The sequence below is a fragment of the Pristiophorus japonicus genome, chromosome 6 (genome assembly GCF_044704955.1).
Source record: "Pristiophorus japonicus isolate sPriJap1 chromosome 6, sPriJap1.hap1, whole genome shotgun sequence".
NCBI lineage: Eukaryota > Metazoa > Chordata > Chondrichthyes > Pristiophoridae > Pristiophorus > Pristiophorus japonicus.
Genome location: NC_091982.1, coordinates 257,150,931 through 257,174,896, shown reverse-complemented (window position 1 = coordinate 257,174,896; position 23,966 = coordinate 257,150,931). Strand labels below are relative to the sequence as shown.

General features: G+C 47.8%; 1 protein-coding gene across 1 annotated transcript in view; it reads right to left on the bottom strand.

Annotated features, from left to right (window-relative positions):
* The window catches only part of LOC139266304 (collagen alpha-4(IV) chain-like), a 367,140-nt gene that overhangs the window by 112,408 nt on the left and 230,766 nt on the right, over positions 1 to 23,966 (bottom strand). The window contains exons 6-8 of the mRNA XM_070884125.1: positions 5,028 to 5,162; positions 4,335 to 4,379; positions 4,014 to 4,130 (exon numbers count right to left, since the gene is read on the bottom strand). Coding sequence (XP_070740226.1) covers positions 4,014 to 4,130; positions 4,335 to 4,379; positions 5,028 to 5,162 — 297 coding nt within the window. The remainder of the gene's footprint in view (positions 1 to 4,013; positions 4,131 to 4,334; positions 4,380 to 5,027; positions 5,163 to 23,966) is intronic.

The following is a 23,966-nucleotide window of genomic DNA, read 5'->3' as shown; positions in this document are numbered from 1 at the left end:
GGTTATGCTATTTCCATCGCATCTGTCTGATGTTCTTAAACTTACCGTTTGTTCAACTTACCGATTACCCTGCCAGCTCCACCTGCAAAGCACCACCCACCTGAAACCGGTTGCCTGACATTTCCTTCTGCTGACATTTCATGCTGTCGAGCCATCTTGAACTTCTCAACACTCTCAGCTACTCCAACAGCCAGTACCTTTACACCCCTCTTCCCTCAGCCACTCACTGCTTCCATCTCTCACTGATCTCACCTCCCTCCTGCACTCCTGCCTTTGGCCCTTCCCACCACTAACTATCCTCACTCCTAACAATCATAAGTACTGCTAACCTACTTCAAGCTGGTTTGCAGCTGACTGCCAGAAAGCCATCCTCCCAAGATATAGACCTATTAAAAAATTATGTACCAAGCCAAAGAAGGTATGTTAGGAAAGGTGACCAAAAGCTTGGCCAAAGAGGTCAGGTTTAAGGAGGGTTTTGAATGAGGAGAGGGAGGTGGAGAAGCAGAAAGGTTTAGGGAGGGTTTTCCACAGCATGGGGCCTAGATGACTAAATACACGGCTGAGAGAATAGTCAGAGAAAGGGGGAGCTCAGGAGGTCGGGCGGTGGGGGTAGTTGGGAGTGGGGGTAGTTGGGAGAGGGGGTAGTTGGGAGTGGGGGTAGTTGGGAGTGGGAGTAGTTGGGAGTGGGGGTAGTTCGGGTATGGGGGTAGTTGGGGGTGGGCGTAGTTGGGGGTGGGCGTAGTTGGGAGTGGGGGTAGTTGGGAGTGGGGGTAGTTGGGGGTGGGGATAGTTGGGAGTGGGGGTAGTTGGGAGTGGGGATAGTTGGGAGTGGGGGTAGTTGGGGGTGGGGGTAGTTGGGGGTGGGGATAGTTGGGAGTGGGGGTAGTTGGGAGTGGGGGTAGTTGGGGGTGGGGGTAGTTGGGGGTGTGGGGAGTTGGGAGTGGGGGTAGTTGGGAGTGGGGGTAGTTAGGAGTGGGGGTAGTTGGGGGTGGGGATAGTTGGGAGTGGGGGTAGTTGGGGGTGGGGGTAGTTGGGGGTGGGGATAGTTGGGAGTGGGGGTAGTTGGGAGTGGGGATAGTTGGGAGTGGGGGTAGTTGGGGGTGGGGGTAGTTGGGGGTGGGGATAGTTGGGAGTGGGGGTAGTTGGGAGTGGGGGTAGTTGGGAATGGGGGTAGTTGGGAGTGGGGGTAGTTGGGAGTGGGGATAGTTGAGAGTGGGGGTAGTTGGGAGTGGGGGTAGTTGGGAGTGGGGGTAGTTGGGAGTGGGGGTAGTTGGGAGTGGGGGTAGTTGGGGGTGGGGATAGTTGGGAGTGGGGGTAGTTGGGAGTGGGGATAGTTGGGAGTGGGGGTAGTTGGGAGTGGGGGTAGTTGGGAGTGGGGGTAGTTGGGAGTGGGGATAGTTGGGAGTGGGGGTAGTTGGGGGTGGGGGTAGTTGGGAGTGGGGATAGTTGGGAGTGGGGATAGTTGGGAGTGGGGGTAGTTGGGAGTGGGGGTAGTTGGGAGTGGGGATAGTTGGGAGTGGGGGTAGTTGGGAGTGGGGGTAGTTGGGAGTGGGGGTAGTTGGGAGTGGGGGTAGTTGGGGGTGTGGGGAGTTGGGAGTGGGGGTAGTTGGGAGTGGGGGTAGTTGGGGGTGGGGATAGTTGGGGGTGGGGGTAGTTGGGAGTGGGGATAGTTGGGAGTGGGGGTAGTTGGGAGTGGGGGTAGTTGGGAGTGGGGGTAGTTGGGAGTGGGGGTAGTTGGGAGTGGGGGTAGTTGGGGGTTGGGGTAGTTGGGGGTGGGGATAGTTGGGAGTGGGGGTAGTTGGGAGTGGGGGTAGTTGGGGTATGGGGGTAGTTGGGAGTGGGGGTAGTTGGGAGTGGGGGTAGTTGGGGTATGGGGGTAGTTGGGAGTGGGGGTAGTTGGGAGTGGGGGTAGTTGGGGGTGTGAGGAGTTGGGAGTGGGGGTAGTTGGGAGTGGGGATAGTTGGGGGTGGGGGTAGTTGGGAGTGGGGATAGTTGGGAGTGGGGGTAGTTGGGAGTGGGGGTAGTTGGGGTATGGGGGTAGTTGGGAGTGGGGGTAGTTGGGAGTGGGGGTAGTTGGGAGTGGGGATAGCTGAGAGTGGGGGTAGTTGGGAGTGGGGGTAGTTGGGGGTGAGGGTAGTTGGGAGTGGGGATAGTTGGGAGTGGGGGTAGTTGGGGGTGGGGGTAGTTGGGGGTGTGAGGAGTTGGGAGTGGGGGTAGTTGGGAGTGGGGATAGTTGGGGGTGGGGGTAGTTGGGAGTGGGGATAGTTGGGAGTGGGGGTAGTTGGGAGTGGGGGTAGTTGGGAATGGGGGTAGTTAGGAGTGGGGGTAGTTGGGAGTGGGGATAGTTGAGAGTGGGGGTAGTTGGGAGTGGGGGTAGTTGGGGGTGAGGGTAGTTGGGAGTGGGGGTAGTTGGGAGTGGGGGTAGTTGGGGGTGGGGGTAGTTGGGGGTGTGGGGAGTTGGGAGTGGGGGTAGTTGGGAGTGGGGGTAGTTAGGAGTGGGGGTAGTTGGGGGTGGGGATAGTTGGGAGTGGGGGTAGTTGGGGGTGGGGGTAGTTGGGGGTGGGGATAGTTGGGAGTGGGGGTAGTTGGGAGTGGGGATAGTTGGGAGTGGGGGTAGTTGGGGGTGGGGGTAGTTGGGGGTGGGGATAGTTGGGAGTGGGGGTAGTTGGGAGTGGGGGTAGTTGGGAATGGGGGTAGTTGGGAGTGGGGATAGTTGGGAGTGGGGGTAGTTGGGAGTGGGGGTAGTTGGGAGTGGGGGTAGTTGGGAGTGGGGGTAGTTGGGGGTGGGGATAGTTGGGAGTGGGGGTAGTTGGGAGTGGGGATAGTTGGGAGTGGGGGTAGTTGGGAGTGGGGGTAGTTGGGAGTGGGGGTAGTTGGGAGTGGGGATAGTTGGGAGTGGGGGTAGTTGGGGGTGGGGGTAGTTGGGAGTGCGGATAGTTGGGAGTGGGGATAGTTGGGAGTGGGGGTAGTTGGGAGTGGGGGTAGTTGGGAGTGGGGATAGTTGGGAGTGGGGGTAGTTGGGAGTGGGGGTAGTTGGGAGTGGGGGTAGTTGGGAGTGGGGGTAGTTGGGGGTGTGGGGAGTTGGGAGTGGGGGTAGTTGGGAGTGGGGGTAGTTGGGGGTGGGGATAGTTGGGGGTGGGGGTAGTTGGGAGTGGGGATAGTTGGGAGTGGGGGTAGTTGGGAGTGGGGGTAGTTGGGAGTGGGGGTAGTTGGGAGTGGGGGTAGTTGGGAGTGGGGATAGTTGCAAGTCTGCAGTGGGTTACATAAATAAAGAAATGTGACACCATGAAGAGATTTAAGCGCAAAGATGAGAATTTTAAATTAGAGGTGTTGGGAGATTGAAAGCCAACAGAGGTCAGTGAGGACAGGTGGAATGTGCATGCGGGACATAATGTAGAATATGGGCAACATACTGTGGGATGAGCTGAAGTTTAATAAGTGCGTAGGATGGGATGCTGGCTGGGAGAGCTATAGAATAGTTGAGTATGGAGATGACAAAGGTATGGATGAAGTTTTCAGTGACAGATGGACTGAGGTAGGGGTGGAGGCAAATGATATTACCGCAGTGGAAGTAGGCAGTCTTTGTAATAGAGAGGACAAAGGGTCAGAATCTCAACTCATGGTCAAAGAGGATGCTGAGGTTTTTGAATTGTGAAGAGTTGGATTTTGAGGATGTTTTGTAATGAGCATGAAGAATTGGGATGTTTGAAAAGGATTTGGGTGGGGGAAACGCGAACAAATGAAAGAAAATAAAAATGTAACAATGAGAAAAGGCCTTGCAATCCAATGGCTCAACCCATCATCCAGGATCTAATTTCAGAGTTTTCACCCTCATTCTCTCCAGAGTCATATCCCTCTACTTCTGCTGAATGAAAAGTCTATCCAATTCCCTTTTCAATGACTGCATTGACTCAGTATTCAATTCCGGAGATGGTACTCTGTTCCATATGTTAACAACTTTTATATATGAAAATACTACTCCTTATGATTAGATTCAATAAAGATTTCCCTACCGGTAAACCATGTCTTCCTGGATATCCGTCAATTCCTGGGAGGCCAGGGTCTCCTCTAGATCCATTGCAGCCATCTAACCCAGGATGACCCCTTGGGCCTTGCAGCCCTGGAAAACCCTAAAATAATCAGTATTTCAATAAGTTGTTAAAGAACCATCGGTGGGTGTAGGATCCATGTTATTGTAAAGTGCTGAACTTGAGAAACTTGGGCATTTGACTAGCTCATGAACAAACATAGATCAGGTAATTCTATCAGATGTAAATGTACAGCTACAATTACTTTATGGTCAACAAGTGGAGAAAGTTCATGTAAATACTCACCGGAATACCATTTAATCCTTGAAAGCCAGGAACACCAGTAAGACCCTGCAAAATGAAAACAATTGCACAATTTTGTAAGATATTCATATTTTCTCTCCTTCCCTTCATACCAATCAACAGGACAAAGTGCTGATCTGCTCCCATTCTTGTACCGAAGCTTCTCTGGCACAGATCACCAGGACATGCACCAAAGCAGCCGAGAGCAACCCTCTACTATTAGGTCTTCAGGATCTCATTCTTGTTGCTGTTGTCATATAGTAATTAAACATAGAAACATAGAAACATAGAAAATAGGTGCAGGAGTAGGCCATTCGGCCCTTCTAGCCTGCACCGCCATTCAATGAGTTCATGGCTGAACATTCAACTTCAGTACCCCATTCCTATAGAATAACATTTAACAGTTTTTTTTCCTACCTAAATTTGTAAAACCTATTGGAATATGATTGGCCCAGGCTTCAAAGAAAAATGGGAATTAGGGGGCGCAGTAGCAATGATCTACAAAATTGTGCCTCTACAAATTAACCCACATTTCTGCTAGCTAGACTAGCTTTGAGCTGTTCGATCAATCTGACAGTACTTATCCCTAATGCATTTGTATGCTGTTGCAAACTGGCAATGGATAGGTTGCTCTCATCACATCAGATGATGGTGGGTAATAGATGGTTGACACAACTATGTTTTGTTTCAACTTACTCCATCCCCTTTTAGTCCAGCAAATCCCGGCATTCCACGATCTCCTCTTTGTCCTTTTAGTCCTGATGGGCCTTGTGGTCCTGGATGTCCGAGGTTACCTGGTGGACCATGTCGTCCCAATAAGCCTGGCTGCCCCTGAAGTCAATGGATAACAGGTTTATATTTTTTAAGAAATCAAGTTTGCAACAAAATGAAGCTCAACTATAAACTCCTTACGCAGTTAAGTTCCCTATCTCGGTTGTGTCTTCCAGAATAGGTAGAGAGAGGAGCTCCTATGCTTCCTCACAGGTAAAATGTCATCCTGTCATGCATGTCAGAGCATTCAGTTTTATTCTTCCCAAGAAATGAGAATGGCAATTCAGCTCATCAAACCTATTGCTTCCCCAAATGATGTACAATTCACTTTATTATGGACTTAATCTCCTGATGGAAATGTCCATAAAGATTCTTCCTGCCCTGCACTAAAGGAAATCTAGCAAAACTCCAGAATATGTACCTTACCTTACAGCCTACATTGTTCATTCTTGACTAGTTACATTCCTTCGCATGACATTTTCCTGATCTTATCAATGCAGAAGCCAGCATACTCTACAGCATATTTGATTACCTGTACTTGGACTTTTCCTTATTACCCTCAATACCACTCCCAACCAGATATTCATCCAACTCTTTTTTTAAATGTGCTAGTGGAAAAGTAAATAATTTGCATTTATATTGCGCATTATCACATGGTTCAAAAATTCCACAAAGAAATTTACAGACAAATGGGTGTTAAAAAATGTTGTTTCTTTTTTCACTCCAATGCGTATTTTCTGTTTTATCTGAATCCAAAAAAGATAGGTGCAAATGGCATGATTTCTTTTTCTTTATAGTCTGTTTTTTTTCTATATTTTTTTTCCAAGTCAAGGCAAAGTCAAAATATTTGCATTTGTTTACTGGAAGTTGTGTGTGACAGAAAACCTGAGCCATATGTAAAGAAACTGAAGAGAGTAATATGATGAAAGATAATCTAACAGCATATCCATTGTCACTTCCAAATTGTGGATTTGCATCAGCTTGCATAAACTGACTACATTTTAAGTTACAACAAAAAGATGTTGGCTTTGATAAATATGCATATCTACTGATTCCATATACTCTTAAAAAAGAATAAAATTTGCATGCAAAGCTTTTCATTTAGGAGGGCAGGATAACTTGCTTCTCACATAATCACATTCCTCTTACTCACTAAACAGTTGTCTTTTATAGAGTGTTTCTGCAGATGTAATCTTTTCAACTTGGGACCAGCAGCTGGGCTAAATTGCGAAGGTTATTGTTCAGGCTCAAGACTTGGTTGGTTTACAATCAAAATGATCAGTTAAAAAAAAATCTGTAATTCCTTTAAAAAGCTATGAAAAAAGCTTCAATTACAGGCTTCTTCTGCACAAATGACAATTACATCCCTGCACAAATGACAATTACATCCACTGCTGGACAAATTTCAGTAATGTGTGAACATTAGTGCTGCATGCATGTCATGTATTGTGAATGTTGATAGAATTACATTTTCTTGGGAAAGGTATTCCCATTTTTGCAACATAACTGGATCTATATTTCAGACAAAGCCATTAATACAATGACAACTTCCATTAATTTGGTGCCTTGATTATGATAAACATCCCAAGGCACATAGATCAGTGAAGACAGAGGCTAAGCATTCGTAGTAGAGATTGGGCAAGTGACCAAAAGGATAGGGTTTGAGGTGGCTTTTAAAAGTAGGTTGCGAAGTAGCAGGGCAGAGGGATTTCAAGAAAGAATTCCCGAGTTTAGGACCAACACACCTGAAGCCTATACCACCAAAGATGGAGTGGAGGGAATGGGGTGAGGCATAGGAGGCCAGAGTCAGCAGAGTGGAGGGTATGTTGAAGGTTGCAAATGTGGGGGTGAGCAAACGCATGGAGGATACTGTAAACAAGGACAAAGATTTTGAATTCAAATGCATTAGGGGATGGGGAACCAGTGGAGGTTAGGGGAGATCAGAAGTGGGACAGTATTCAGGTGATAGAATTTTACACTAGTTAGGGTTTATGTAGAGTGAAGTTCAGGAGATTGTTGACAGAGCTTTGGCAAGGTCGAGTCTGGAGGTGATGAAAGCATAAATAAGGGTTTCCCCATCAGAGGGAGGGGGAAGATACAGGTGGTTTTGATCATGTATCGAATATGGGGTTTGAAGTTCAGTGCAGGATCAAATAGACAGGTATTGAGCGGAATCAATCACCTGTGGAAGCTGCCTGAAGCACCAAGTATAAAATGTATTGGGAGCGAGTCTGAATGCATGTCCATATTTGTCCAATAGAGACAGGTGAAATCACCATTGTTAATTTGTGTCATTGGGAATAGCCGCGTCATTCACCTCTCCCCACTCCTCCACCTACCCCTTCATTCACATTCAACACATTCAACAACACAAAGTAAAAGAAATGTCATTGTACTTTGCAACAAAATAAGATGCCTGCAGCATTTTGAGATTTTCACCGATTTGACCTAAAGGAATTTAAGTTTAATTTATAATAAGCTTCTGATGTGGTCAGTTTCAGGTTACAATGGGTTAATTGCCAGGGTTCCAGCATTCTTTTATGACTTGATAGTAAAAAGCCCGTAGACGCTGAGAAGTTAGGGCATTTGATATGTTGCCATTATGAGAAAGTAATTAAAAATGATATACATTCATTTTAAGACAATGGGAACTTGTCTGGTCTCTCCAGCAAATTGGTAGATTGTATTAGTGGGCCAATCTTCATCAGAGAGTGTTAAGGAAGGATCAGAGGTCTATCTTTATCATTATTGCTGAAAAAGGCTGTCTTTGGTCAGTTTTGAGTCTGGGACAGTCAGAGTAAGACATAGCTGATTTGTAAGTGTCGGTAGGGGAAGATTTCGGGAACAGTGATCACAGTATCATAAGGTTTAGACTAGCTATGGAAAACAGGGAGCAATCTAGAGTAAAAATACTTAATTAGAGGAAAACCAGTTTCAGTGGGTTGAGAATGGATCTGGCCCGTGTAAACTGGAATCAAAGATTGGCAGGCAAAACTGTACTTGAACAACAGGCTGCTTTTAAAGAGATGGTTCGGGTACAGTGGAGGTACATTCCCACGAGGGAGAAAGCTAGGGCAACCAAAGCCAGAGTTCCCTGGATGACAAAAGAGATAGAGAGAGTAAGATGATGCAGAAAAAGATGTCAGGTTGAAAATAAAAGTGAGAACGAGGCTGAATATAGAAAGTTCAGAGGGGAAGTCAAAAAGGAAATAAGAGAGGCAAAGAGAGAGTATGAGAATAGATTGGCAGCCAAATTAAAAGGGATTTCAAAAGTCTTCTGTAGGTATATAACTAGTAAACAGGTAGTAAGAGGAGGGGTGGGGCCGACTCGGAAGAAAAATGGAAACCTACGCATGGAGGCAGAGGGCATGGCTGAGGTACTAAATGAGTACTTTGCATCTGTCCTTACCAAAGAAGAAGATGCTGCCAAAGAGGAGATAGTTGAGATACTGGATGGGATAAAAATGATAAAGAGGAGGTACTAGAAAGGTTGGCTGTATTTAAAGTAGATAAGTCACCAGGACTGGATGAGATGCCTCCTCCGATGCGGAGGGAAGTAAAGGTGGAAATTGCGGAGGTACTGGCCACAATCTTCCAATCCTCCTCGGATGTGGGGTTGGTGCCAGAGGACTGGAAAATTGCAAATACTACACCGTTGTTCAAAAAAGGGTGTAAGGATAAACCTAGCAACAACAGACCAGTCGGTTTAACCTTGGTAGTGGGGAAGCTTTTAGAAATGATAATTAGGGGCAAAATTAACAGTCACTTGGATGATTATGAATTAATTAGGAAATCCAGCACAGATTTGTTAAAGGCAAATTGTGTTTAACTAACTTAATTGAGTTTTTGATGAGGTAACAGGGAGGATTGATGAGGGCAATACGGTTGATGTGCTGTACATGGACTTGAAAAAGGCATTTGTTAAAGTGCCACATAATAGGCTTGCCAGCAAAGTTGAAGCCCATGGATTAAAAGGGACAGTGGCAGCATGGATATGAAATTGGCCAAGTGATAGGAAACAGAGAGTAGTGGTGACACAGTTGTTTCTCGGACTGGAGGACAAAAACTCGCGACCTAAGGAACAGATGGTGAGTGGAGAAAGCGCAGGAGATCCAGCAAATAGCCGACAACTAAGACTTGCGTGGATTCTTTAGTGCAGTCAAGACCACCTATGGCCCAAGCAACAAAGGCCCTACCTGCTGGCCAAGAACGGAGAGTTACTCATCAAGGACAGAGAGACAGTCAGTGCTCGCTGGAAGAAGCACTTCGAAGATCTCCTCAACCGAGACTCTGTCTTCGACGTGAGTATCCTCAACTCCATCCCACAGCATGCTACTCACCACCATCTCAGCACAACTCCAGCCCACCATGAGATAGAAAAGGCCATCCATCAACTGAAAAACAACAAGGCCTCAGGAGCAAATGGAATCCCCCACCGAAGCACTAAAACATGGCTGAGAAGCACTTTTGGTCCGAATGCACAATCTAATTTCTCTCATCTGGAAGGAGTAGAGCATGCCAGGGGATCACAGAGATGTGGTAATCATGACCATCTTCAAGAAAGGCGACAAGTCTGATTGTGGTAACTACAAAGGAATTTCCCTGCTGTCTGCCACAGGGAAAGTCATCGCAAGCATCCTCCTCAAGCGCCTTCTCCCTGTGGCTGAAGAGCTCCTCCCAGAGTCGCAAAGCGGATTCCGCCCACTAAGGGGCACAGTGGACATGATCTTCACCGCGCGGCAAATACAAGAGAAATGCAGGGAACAGCAGCAACCCCAGTACATGGCTTTCTTTGACCTCACAAAGGCCTTCGATGCTGTCAACCATGAGGGATTATGGAGCATCCTCCTCAAATTCGGCTGCCCTTCCAGAAGTTTGTCACCATCCTCCACCTGCTTCACAATGACGTACAAGCCGTGATCCTGACTAACGGATCCACCACAAAACCAATTCATTTTCAGACCGGGGTCAAGTAAGGCAGTGTCATTGTACCAGCACTCTTCTCGATCTTCCTTGCTGCAATGCTCCATCTCACCCTCAGTAAGCTCCCCACTGGAGTGGAGCTGATCTACAGAACAAACGGGAAACAGTTCAACCTCCGCCACCTCCAGGCCAGATCCAAGGTTGTCCCATCCTCTGTCATTGAACACTCGGAGGCCGAACTCCGAGCCATCATCAACACCTTCACCGAAGTGTACGAGAGCATGGGCCTCACACTAAACATCCTTAAGATAAAGGTCCTCTACCAACCTACTCCCACCACGCAGCACTGCTCCCCGATTAGCAAAATCCACGGATGGGGCCTTGGACAACGTGGACCATTTTCCATATCTTGGGCGCCTACTGTCAACAAGGGCGGATGTCGATCGCCTCCAGTGTGCAGGGCAGCCTTCGGTCGCCTGAGGAAGAGAGTGTTTGAAGACCAGGACCTCAAACCTGGCACCAAGCTCATGGTCTACAAAGCAGTAGTGATACCTGCCCTCCTATATACCTCAGAGACATGGACTATGTGCAGCAGGCACCTTAAACCACTGGAGAAGTACCACCAATGCTGCCTCTGCAAGATCCTGCAAATCCATTGACAGGATAGACGCACCAACGTCAGCGTTCTCGCTCAGGCTGACATCCCCAGCATCGAAGCACTGACCACGCTCGGTCAGCTCCGTTGGGCAGGCCACATCGTCCACATGCCTGATACGAGACTCCCAAAACAAGCGCTCTACTCGGAGCTCCAACACGGCAAGCGAGCACCAGGTGGGCAGAGGAAACGCTTCAAGGACACTCTCGTAGCCTCCTTGAAAAAGTGCAACATCCCCACCGACACCTGGGAAGCCCTGGCCCAAGACTGGTCAAAGTGGAGGAAAAGCATCTGAGAAGGCGCAGAACACCTCAGGTCTCTACGCCGAGAGCAAGCTGAAGCCAAACGTAAACAACGGAAGGAGCGCACGGCAACCCAGCCGCCCCAACCTCCCTCCCGTTCCTCCACCCACCATCTGCCCCACCTCTGACAGAGACTGTAGGTCCCACATTGGACTCATCTGTCACCTGAGAACTCATTTTTAGTGTGGAAGCAAGTCATCCTCGACTCCGAGGGACTGCCTAAGAAGAAGACGTGGACTTGCAAAAGGCTTTTGATAAAGTGCCACATAATAGGCTTGACAGCAAAGTTGAAGCCCATGGAATAGAAAGGGACAGTGGCAGCATGGATACGAAATTGGCTACGTGGCAGGAAACAGAGAGTAGTGGTGAATGGTTATTTTTCGAACTGGAGGCTGGTAAAGTGGTGTTCCTCAGGGGTTAGTATTAGGACCACTGCTTTTCTTGATAGAAACATGGAAACATAGAAATTAGGTGCAGGAGCAGGCCATTCGGCCCTTCGAGCCTGCACCACCATTCAATAAGATCATGGCTGATCATTCAATCTCAGTACCTCTTTCCTGCTTTCTCTCCATATCCCTTGATTCCTTTGGCCATAAGGGCCATATCTAACTCCCGTTTGAATATATCTAACGACCTGACATCAACAACTCTCTGCGGTAGAGAATTCCACAGGTTAACCACTCGCTGAGTGAAGAAGTTTCTCCTCATCTTGGTCCTAATTGGCTTACCCCTTATTCTTAGACTGTGAACCCTGGTTCTGGAACTCCCCAGCAACGGGAACATTCTTCCTGCCTCTCACCTGTCCAATCCTGTCAGAATTTTATATATTTCTATGAGATACCCTCTCATTCTTCTAAACTCCAGTGGATACAAGCCCAGTTGATCCAGTCTCTCCTCATATGTCAGTCCTGCCATCCCGGGAATCAACTGGTGAACCTTCGCTGTACTCCCTCAATAGCAAGAATGTCTTTCCTCAGATTAGGAGACCCAAACTGAACACAATATTCCAGATGTGGCCTCACCAAGGCTCTGTACAACTGCAGTAAGACCTCCCTGCTCCTATACTCAAATCCCCTAGCTATGAAGGCCAACATGCCATTTGCCTTCTTCACCGCCTGCTGTACCTGCATGCCAAACTTCAATGACTGATGTACCATGACACCCAGGTCTCATTGCACCTCCCCTTTTCCTAATCGGTCACCATTCAGATAATATTCTGGCTTCCTGCTTTTGCCACCAAAGTGGATCACCACATATTTATCCACATTATACTGCATCTGCCTACTCACCTAACCTGTCCAAGTCACCCTGCAGCCTTTTAGCATCCTCCTCACAGCTCACACCACCACCCAGCTTAGTGTCATCTGCAAACGTGGAGAAATTACACTCAATTCCTTCATCTAAATCATTGATGTATATTGTAAATAGCTGGGGCCCCAGCACTGAGCCCTGCGGCACCCGACTGGTCACTGTCTGCCATTCTGAAAAGGACCCGTTTATTCCGACTCTCTGCTTCCTGTCTGCCAACCAGTTCTCTATCCACATCGATACATTACCCCCAATTCCATGTGCTTTAATTTTGCACACTAATCTCTTGTGTGGGACCTTGTCAAAAGCCTTTTGAAAGTCCAAATACACCACATCCACTGGTTCTCCCTTGTCCACTCTGCTAGTTACATCCTCAAAAAATTCTAGAAGATTTGTCAAGCATGATTTCCCTTTCATAAATCCATGCAGACTAGGACCGATCCTGTCACTGCTTTCCAAATGCGCTGCTATTACATCTTTAATAATTGAAACATTTTCCCCACCACCGATGTCAGGCTAATCGGTCTATAATTCCATGTTTTCTCTCTCCCTCCTTTTTAAAAAAGTAGTGTTACATTAGCTACCCTCTAGTCCATAGGAACTGATCCAGATTCAATAGAATCTTGGAAATGATCACCAATGCATCCACTATTTCTAGGGCCACTTCCTTAAATACTCTGGGATGCAGCCTATCAGGCCCTGGGGATTTATTGGCCTTCAATCCCATCAATTTCCCTAACACAATTTCCTGAATAATAAGGATTTCCTTCAGTTTCTCTTTTTCGCTAGACTCTCGAACCCACAGTATTTCCGGAAGGTTATTTGTGTCTTCCTTAGTGAAAACAGATCCAAAGTATTTGTTCAATTGGTCTGCCATTTCCTTGTTCCCCATTATAAATTCACCTGATTCTGACTGCAAATGACCTACGTTGGTCTTCACTCATCTTTTTTTCTTCACAGATCTATAGAAGCTTTTGCAGTCAGTTTTTATGTTCCCTGCAAGCTTACTCTCATATTCTATTTTCCCCCTCCTTTGTCCTCCTCTGCTGTATTCTAAATTTCACTCAGTCCTCAGGTTTGCTGCTTTTTCTGGCCAATTTATATGCCTCTTCCTTGGATTTAACATGATCCCTAATTTCCCTTGTTAGCCACGGTTGAGCTACCTTTCCCGTTTTATTTTAACTCCAGACAGGGATGTACAATTGTTGAAGTTCATCCACGTAATCTATAAATGTCTGCCTTTGCCTATCCACTGTCAACCCTTTACGTATCATTTTCTAGTTTATCCTAGCCAATTCACGTCTCATACCATCGAAGTTACATTTCCTTAAGTTCAGGACCCTAGTCTCTGAATTAACACTGTCACTCTCCATCTTAATAAAGAATTCTACCATATTATGGTCACTCTTCCCCAAGGGGTCTCACACAACAAGATTGCTAATTAGTCCTCTCTCATTACACAATACCCAGTCTAGGATGGCCAGTTCTCTAATTGGTTCCTCGACATATTAGTCTAGAAAGCCATCCCTAATACACTCCAGGAAATCCTCCTCCACCGTATTGCTACCAGCTTGGTTAGCCCAATCAATATGTAAATTAAAGTCACCCATGATAACTGCTGTACCTTTATTGCACACATCCCTAATTTCCTGTTTGATGCCATCCCCAACCTCACTACTACTGTTTGGTGGTCTGTACACAACTCCCACTAGCGTTTTCTGCCTTTGGTATTCCGCAGCTCTACCCATACAGATTCCACATCATCCAAGCTAATGTCCTTCCTTACTATTGCATTAATTTCCTCTTTAACCAGCAATGCTACCCCACCTCCTTTTCCTTTCTGTCTATCCTTCCTGAATGTTGAATACCCCTAGATGTTGAGTTCCCAGCCTTGGTCACTCTGGAGCCATGTCTCCGTAATCCCAATTATATCATAATCGTTAATAGCTGCCTGCGCAGTTAATTCGTCCACCTTATTACGAATACTCCTCGCATTGAGGCACAGAGCCTTCAGGCAGCCTTGATATATATTAATGACATAAACTTCAGTGTACAGGGCCCAATTTCAAAATTTGCAGATGACACAAAACTTGGAAGTATAATGAATAGTGAGGAGGATAGTGATAGACTTCAAGAAGACATAGACAGGCTGGTGGAATGAGCTGACATGTGGCAGATGAAATCTAACGCAGAAAAGTGCAAAGTGATATATTTTGGTAGGAAGAACGAGGAGAGGAAAGGATACAATTCTGAAGCAATTCTGACCAGAGGCCAGGGGTATATGTACACAAATCGTTTAAGGTGGCAGCGCAGGTTGAAAAAGCAGTTTAAAAAAAAGCATACGGGATCATGGGTTTCATAAATAGAGGTAATGGGGACAAAAGCAAGGAAGTTATGATGAATCTTTATAATACTCTGGTTCGGCCTCAACTGGTGTATTGAGTCCAATTCTGGGCACCACACTTTAGGATGCATGTGAAGGCCTTAGAGAGGGTGTAGAAAAGAATTACAAAAATGGTTCCGAGGATGAGGGACTTCAGTTACGTGGATAGACTGCAGAAGCTGGGGTTGTTCTCCTTAGAACAGAGATGTATGAGAGGAGATTTGATCGAGGTGTTCAAAATCATGTGGGGCCTGGACAGAGTAGACAGAGAGAAACTGTTCCCATTGGTGGAAGGGTCGAGAAGCAGAGGACACAGATTTAAGGTGATTGGTAGATGAACCAAAGGCGACATGAGGAAAAACCTTTTATGCAGCGAGTGGTTAGGATCTGGAATGCACGGCCTGAAAGGGTGCTGGAGGCAGATTCCATTGTGGCTTTCAAAAGGGAACTGGATAAATACCTGACGGAAAATAAATTGCAGGTCTACGGGGAAAGGGCGGAGGGAGTGGGACTGGCTGAAGTGCTCTTGCAGAGAGCCGGCACAGGCTTGACGGGCCGAATGGCCTCCTTCTGTGCTGTGACCATTCTATGATTCTATGATTATAAGTTAAGTTTAGGTTATATTGAAGTAAAAAGTTATGTATTGTATCATGCTGGTGGTACCAGGAATAATAGTGTGCATATCAGCTTTCTGAAAGGAGATGAGAATACGCACTGTGCCGCATGTGAGATCATACTGTCCAATACACTCATTGAGAAGTTTTATTGTTACTATCCATGGGTCATACTATTGCTAACTTAATTTATAGAATATCTAGTGCAGACCCAAAATTTGTAAAAGTGACTAATTGTAAAAGCCTCTGATTAAACGGACTTTAATGGATGGCAGATTTTGGTTAACAATTTACAGCACAACAAAGCAAAATGATGATTGTACTGCAGTCTCTGAATAATGCAATCAGATACGACACTGTCATATTATATCCTTTTAAGTTAAACTAGTTTTTAAACTACAAAGACTTGTCTTTTGTTTGCATACTCTTGCTAGAAAATAAATGAACACTTGGTGTAAAGAATCAGAAAATGTCCACCTTACCACTGATGGACATTGCCCCTTTCTATGAAGCCTCTAGCTGCCTGAAAGCAGCGGCCACGGGTCAGTGCGGAATGGCTGCTGAGTCTCCATGGAAGAGCCCGGCATTTTAGAAATTGCCCTATTCAGGTTTGGAGCGCTGTACGGGACGGCTCCGCCCATTTTCCCGCCACGGCGTGCACACGCCAACCCCTTACCGGCTGGTGGGGTCCCCTTCCCGAAATTGCCCCTGGGGAAATTGCCCCTTTCCTGGAAGTGCCCCACGGGAGCAGCGCTGCCACCGGTCAGTGCCAGTGACAGCATTTGCTGTCGGTGCCCTTGCTGTGGCTTGGCGGCACGGCCGCCCTTAAAGGGGAGGCGGCGCTGCCGGCAACGCCGTGTTATTTTTTTTGTCGGCCGACTGCCAGGTTGGGCCGACAACTACGGCTGTGGGTTCGGCCGGGCTACCGACAGGCAGCCAAGCTGGCCCGGCCGAAACCCTTCCTGGTGGCCCAGTGTTTGTCACTGAAGTGGCTGCAGAGCTCGCAGCGGCCTAGCCCTTTAACTGAAGGGGAGGGGCGTTAAGACGTCGTCAGCGCGGCGCTGATGACTGGTTGCGGCAACGCACCCGCTGCAAGGGCACGCTCGCCCCACAGCCGCCACAACTTCCAGCCTGAGCCAAAAAACATTCAAAGTACTGGATTTCTCCGGTATCTCCGCGCCATGGACTAGGGCGGGGAAAAACTTTCAAAAACACTGAGTGCGCCCCAGTTGAGGCGGGGCTCAATCTTGGCCCCAATACATTTAAAAGAGACTCAGTCCCTGTGTTACAACACTTTAGAAAGCCGTACAGTCTATGGATTTTTTTCCATTGGTTTCCGACATCAAGCAATATGTTCAGGATCTTGGGACTTAATAAGGTTACCAAGAAGTTGATACTTTGAAGTTGGAGAGTGACTGGATTATTATGTTTAGCCAGAAATATAGCAAATCGCAATATCCAGCTTGGAGAGATGGTTAAAACTTTGATTGTAGATAAATGCAAAGCGAACGTGAACTTTTCCGTCAGAAAGTACTGCAACTACTAAGCAGCTGTTTTAAAAAGTTAGAAGTGCAAAAATAAAATTCAGCTTGCGTTCAATACCCTTGAGTGATCACAGGTATGTGCTGCAACATTATGGCATGCAGTGTAAAGATTCCCTCACAGCCCACCCAAGCAGTTTTGCAATGCGTGATCAGGTAGAAGAGCTACACTGCACAAGAACAGAACAGTCTCCAACCACAGTCATATTTTCAATCAGGAGGAACGTAGGAACAGGATTAGGGCATTCAGCCCCTCGAGCCTGTTCTTCCAGTCAATGAGATCATAGCTGATCTGTATCCTAACTTCATCCACCTGCCTTGGCTCCATATCCCTTAATACCCTTGGCTAGAAAAAATCTATCACTCTGAGATTTAAAATTAATAACTGAACGAGCATCTACTGGTTTTTGTGGGAGCGAGTTCCACACTTCCACAACCCTTTACGTGTGGAAGTGTTTCCTAACTTCTCTACTGTTGTGTATCTGTAAAGCATGCACTCCCATGTTCCGCCACCAGGGAGCTCATCCCCTGAAGTCCCAAGGGATCCCAACATCCCTTGGCAGTATTGTATATAAGCCAGCCCCTAAGGCCTGTTCCTCACTCTGGAGTGTCTTAATAAAGACTGAGGTCACTGTTACTTTAACCTCCCTGTGTGCAGCCTCATCTGTGTTAGGAACACAATAACTGGCGACGAGATTACGAATCCAACGCAAAGATGCAGCAAACTGTGGGCATGCTGGAGAAGTTCTCGGAGGGTGAGGACTGGGAAGCCTATGTCGAACGGCTAGACCAGTACTTTGTAGCCAATGAGCTGGACGGAGAAGGCAGCGCTGCAAAAAGGAGAGCGGTCCTCCTCACAGTCTGTGGGGCACCGACCGACAGTCTCATGAAGAATCTTCTGGCTCCGGTGAAACCCACAGATAAGTCGTATGAGGAGCTGTGTACACTGGTTCGAGAGCATCTTAACCTGAGGGAGAGTGTGCTGGTGGCGAGGTATCGGTTCTACACGTGCCAGCGATCTGAAGGTCAGGAAGTGGCGAGCTACGTCGCCGAGCTAAGGCGACTTGCAGGACAATGTGAGTTTGATGGCTACCTGGAGCAAATGCTCAGAGACTTTTTTGTACTGGGCATTGGCCACAAGACCATCCTACAAAAACTTTTGACTGTAGAGACACCGATCCTCAGTAAGACCATTGCGATAGCACAGGTGTTTATGTCCACCAGTGATAACACCAAACAAATCTCTCAACACACAAGTGCTAGGAATGTTCATAAATTAACTGGAACTGTGTTTACGAGCAGAAATGTACAGGGCAGAACCCACGAGTCTGCAACTGCCAGCAGGCCTCAGGTGACCCAGATGACCAGAGTCCCCAACATAGGACGAATGCAAGGCAATTCACACCTTGTTGGCGTTGTGGAGGCTTCCATTCAGCCTATTCATGCCGCTTCAAAGGGTATGTTTGCAAGAGCTGTGGAACAATGGGGCACCTCCAATGAGCTTGCAAATGAGCTGCAAGCTCTGCAAAACCTGCTAACCATCACGTGGCAGAGGAAGATCGGTCCAACATGGATCAAAGCAATTTCGAGCCTCAGAGAGAGGAGGCAGATGCTGAAGTACACAGGGTGCACACATTTTCGACGAAATGCCTGTGCTATAATGCAAAACGTAAAACTGAATGGCTTACCCGTAGCCATGGAACGGGACACTGGCGCTAGCCAATCCATCATGAGTAAAAAGATGTTTGAGAGATTGTGGTGCAACAAGGCACTCAGACCAACCCTGAGCCCCATCCACACGAAACTGAGATCGTACACCAAAGAGCTTATCACTGTCCTGGGCAGCGCCATGGTCAAGGTCACCTACAAGGGCATGGTGCACGAACTGCCACTCTGGATTGTCCCGGGAGATGGCCCCACACTGCTGGGCAAAATCCGTTGGAACTGGGATGACATCCGAGCACTATCACATGTCGATACCCAGGTTCTTAACAAATTTCCTTCCCTTTTTGAGCCAGGCATTGGAAACTTTTCCTGGGTGAAGGTGTGGATCCACTTGGTCCCAGAGGCACGACCCATTCACCACAAGGCGCGAGTGGTACCTCACATGATGAGGGAGAGAGTGGAAATCGAGCTGGACAGCCTGCAACGCGAGGGCATCATCTCCCCAGTGGAATTCAGCAAGTGGGCCTGCCCGATTGTTTCAGTACTCAAAAGTGATGGCACGGTCAGGATTTGTGGCAATTATAAAGTAACTATTAATCGTTTCTCACTACAGGACCAATACCCGCTACCTAAGGCAGACGACCTATTGCGACGCTAGCAGGAGGCAAGATGTTCACCAAGCTCGACCTGACTTCGGCCTACATGACGCAGGAGCTGGAGGAGTCTTCGAAGGGCCTCACCTGCATCAACACGCACAAGGGACTGTTCATCGACAACAGATGCCCGTTTGGAATTCGGTCGGCTGCAGCGATCTTCCAGAGAAACATGGAGAGCCGACTCAAGTCGGTACCACACACGGTGGTCTTTCAGGACGACATATTGGTCACCGGTTGGGACACCGCCGAGCACCTACAAAACTTGGAGGAGGTCCTCCAGCGACTGGGTCGCGTAGGGCTGCGGCTGAAGAGGTCGAAATGCGTCTTCATGGCAACAGAAGTGGAGTTTTTGGGGAGAAAGATTGCAGCGGACGGCAGCCACAGAATGTCACAGAGCTGCGGTCGTTCCTGGGACTCCTCAACTATTTTGGTAACTTCCTACCGGGGTTAAGCACTCTTTTAGAGCCCCTACATGTGTTATTGCGCAAAGTTGAAAACTGGGTATGAGGAAAAAACCAAGTCATTGCTTTTGAGAAAGCCAGAAACATTTTATGCTCCAACAAGCTGCTTGTATTGTATAACCCATGCAAAAGACTAATGCTAGCATGTGACACGTCGTCGTACGGAGTCAGGTATGTATTACAACAAGCTAACTTTGCGGGGAAGTTGCAACCTGTCGCCTATGCTTCCAGGAGCTTGTCTAAGGCCGAGAGGGCCGACAACATGATTGAGAAAGAGACATTAGCGTGTGTGTTCGGGGTAAAGAAAATGCATCAGTACCTGTTTGGCCTCAAATTTGAGCTGGAAACCGATCACAAGCCCCTCACATCCCTGTTCACTGAAAACAAGGGGATAAATACTAATGCCTCAGCCCGCATACAAAGGTGACACTCACGCTATCAGCGTATAACTATACCATCCGCCACAGGCCAGGCACCGAGAACTGTGCAGATGCTCTCAGTCGTCTACCATTGCCCACCACGGGGGTGGAAATGGCGCAGCCTGCAAACTTGTTGATGGTGGCGCAGCCCGCAGACTTGTTGCTGGTCATGGAAGCGTTTGAAAATGATAAATCACCTGTCACGGCCTGCCAGATTAGGACTTGGACCAGCCAAGATCCTCTGCTGTCCCTAGTAAAAAACTGTGTACTGCATGGGAGCTGGGCCAGCATCCCCGTTGAAATGCAAGAGCTAATCAAGCTGTTCCAGCGGCGAAAGGACGAGCTGTCCATTCAGGCAGACTGCCTGTTGTGGGGTAACCGCGTAGTGCTACCCAAAAAAGGGCAGGGAGACGTTCATCTCGGATCTCCACAGCACACACCCGGGTTTAGTAATGATGAAAGCGATAGCCAGATCCCACATATGGTGGCCTGGTATCGACTCTGACTTAGAGTCCTGTGTACGGCAATGCAGCGTGTGTGCTCAGTTGAGCAACACGCCCAGAGAGGCACCACTAAGTTTGTGGTCCTGACCCTCCAGACCATGGTCGAGGATCCATGTCGACTATGTGGGCCCGTTTCTCGGTAAAATGTTCCTGGTGGTGGTGGATGCTTTTTCCAAATGGATTGAATGTGAAATAATGTCGGGAAGCACCGCCACTGCCACCATTGAAAGCCTGAGGACAATGTTTGCCACCCACGGCCTGCCTGACATACTGGTCAGTGACAACGGGCCATGTTTCACCAGTACCGAATTTAATTAATTCATGACCCGCAATGGGATCAAACATGTCACCTCGGCCCCGTTTAAACCAGCGTCCAATGGGCAGGCAGAGCGGGCAGTACAAACCATCAAACAGAGTCTTAAACGAGTCACAGAAGGCTCACTCCAAACCCGCCTGTCCCGAGTACTGCTTAGCTACCGCACGAGACCCCACTCGCTCACAGGGGTGCCCCCGGCTGAGCTACTCATGAAAAGGACACTTAAAACCAGACTCTCGCTGGTTCACCCCAACCTGCATGATCAGGTAGAGAGCAGGCGGCAGCAACAAAATGTAAACGATGGTCGCGCCACTGTGTCACGGGAACTTGATCTGAATGACTCTGTGTATGTGTTAAACTATGGACATGGTCCCAAGTGGATCGCGGGCACGGTGATAGCTAAAGAACGGAATAGAGTGTTTGTAGTCAAACTAGACAATGGACAAATTTGCGGAAAGCACCTGGACCAAACGAGGCTGCGGTTCACAGACTGCCCTGAACAACCCACAGCAGACACCACCTTTTTCGAGCCCACAACACACACCCAAAGGATCAACGACACCACCCCGGACCAGGAAATCGAACCCATCACGCCCAACAGCCCAGCAAGGCCAGGCTCACCCAGCAGCCCTGCAGGGCCAACAACACGCCAGCCCAGCGAGGGCACAGCCAACACACCAGAACAGACATTTGCACCGAGGCGGTCCACCAGGGAAAGAAAGGCTCCCGACCGCCTCACCTTGTAAATAGTTTTCACTTTGACTTTGGGGGGGGTTGAGTGATGATGTGTATCTGTAAAGCATGCACTCCCATGTTTCGCCACCAGGGAGCGCATCTCCGAAGTCCCAAGGGATCCCAGCATCCCTTGGGAGCACTGTATATAAGCCAGCCCCTAGGCCTGTTCCTCACTCTGGAGTGTCTTAATAAAGACTGAGGTCACTGTTACTTTAACCTCCCTGTGTGCAGCCTCATCTGTGTTAGGAACGCAATATCTACTAAATAGCCTGGCTCTGATTTTAACGTTATGTCCCCTTGTCCTGTAGTCCACCACCAGCGGAAATAGTTTCACTCCATCTACTTTATCAATTCCTCTCAAAATCCTAAAACTCCTCAATCCAACCACCCCTTATCCTTCTAAATTCCAGGGAATACATTCGCTGGTAATTCTAGGGAGACCCTTTACTGACTGCTGTCATGGTCTCTTTACTTTTCCTCCAGTTTTCTTCTTTTGCTCCACCCCTGCATGCTGGGGTACAGTCCTATTGGAGTAGTAGGGAACTGGTCATCCAACTGATTATTCTTGATGTATGTGTAGAGTTGCCACCTTTTGTTGGGTAAACAGGAGTAAATTGGACACTTGGAACTAGAAATTGGATCGTGCCTGAATGCACGCGGCTAATAAAGCCAGTGGCAGGAGCAAATTGGATCCGTTGGCCTCGTTAGTATATTATCGGTGAGCTGCGGCCAATCGCTGTGGCCTCAGTAGCAGTGATTTGGAAAATTTCTATGCCTGAGAAAACGTTCCCATAAAGAAATTACCAAATTAGTCACATGTCTAGTTACCAGTTAGAAATTATTTAAACATGACAGAGAAGCTCGGTGGAATACTTGCATTTTACAGGCAAACCAGTAAATGTGGAGGCATGACTCATCCTCAGTGCAGGTTCTGTCCAAGCACACATCGGGGTGGAAATTCGCTCGTGCCTCTGTGGCGGCATTAACCTGGGCGGTAAATTTTGCGCCGGGAAATGGTTTGCGTCTCCAGCCGAAAAATTCACCAGCTGGGCCTTGAGTGTGGGTCGGAGCGCTAAGGGAGGCGGTCCACGCCTCTTTTAGGACGCGAGGCCGGCTGAGCAACTGAAAATCCCGAGGTAGGCATCCAGCCTCAGAGCACCAAGAGAGGCATCCGTGAAAAAAAAAATCTGAAAAAACACCCCACCAAAAATGTTTCCAATACTTTTGCTGATGCCATAGCCGAATGAATCGTAACAATAAAAAATAAAAAGCAATTATACTCACCTCAGGTAGACATTCCTTCCCTCACTGCGGCCGCTACATCTCGGACCGCCAGCTTTCACAGGCGGTCCCACTAGGGGGCGCTACGGGGGGGGGCGCTACGGATTGTGTGGGTTTCAAATTTCGAATCAGTGTCGCAACCAGGGGTGTTGCACACGGGCTCGGTTCTCCCGGGCGGTACTGCTCCGCACCCCCGCAATCCCAGCACCGAGTGTCCCGGCGGGGCACTGGAAGCTGGCCTCCCGTCCGGAAATGCTTTCCGTCGCCATTACCGCCTCGCTGGGGCGGAAACAAAGGCAGCAACAAACCGAAAATCCAGCCCACTGGGTCTAAATTTCTGAGTGTAGAGGGTAGGGTCATTGTGCAAAGGCACTGGAATGCAGCACCGTGGGAACTGCAGTCCTTCCTGTCAGAGGCACCTCGTACCTTGGGGAAATAAATCTTATATACGTATCTGCATACGTGATGTAAATCCTACTATTCATCTAAGTGTCACTTTAAATGATTTGCATGTTCTCTGCCCTTACACACCTAAATCTGCGTGTGCTTTCTTGCAGCCTGCTTCTGTCACAAGTCCCCTAGCCCAATGAAGTTGATTAATTGGTTACACTGACTGCACTGGAATGAAAACCAGACTGTGTGCAAAAACCTGTACTTTCACTGTCCAATGTAGATACTTTGAAAAAGAGAAAGTTAGACAGCCTGCCTGAAACCCTCTGTGTGAGCCTGGACCATAATTAGCACTGGATTATTTGACCGTGGAGTGCTTAATCCTTTCGCCACCCAATTTCTATATGAGCAGGCTTTCCAGCAGGGTTCATCGACAGCGATCAGGAATGAGAATCCTGGCTGATTTATATCTTTCCTAGTTGAGGAGTGCTGAGACCAACTGCAGAACTTTCACTGTCAACTAACTCAATGCAGACCATGGATTGAAACTGTTCCTATTGTTTGGTGTTGATGCATTTACCCACTTAACCAGCAGTGGCCAGCCTTCAAAGCTCAAGAACTGTACGCAGAAAATAGTTACAAACAAAAAGTCACAACTCCCCCTCTCTCATTTCAATTTCATTCCTTGTTCCTTTTGTTCCTCTTTCATTTC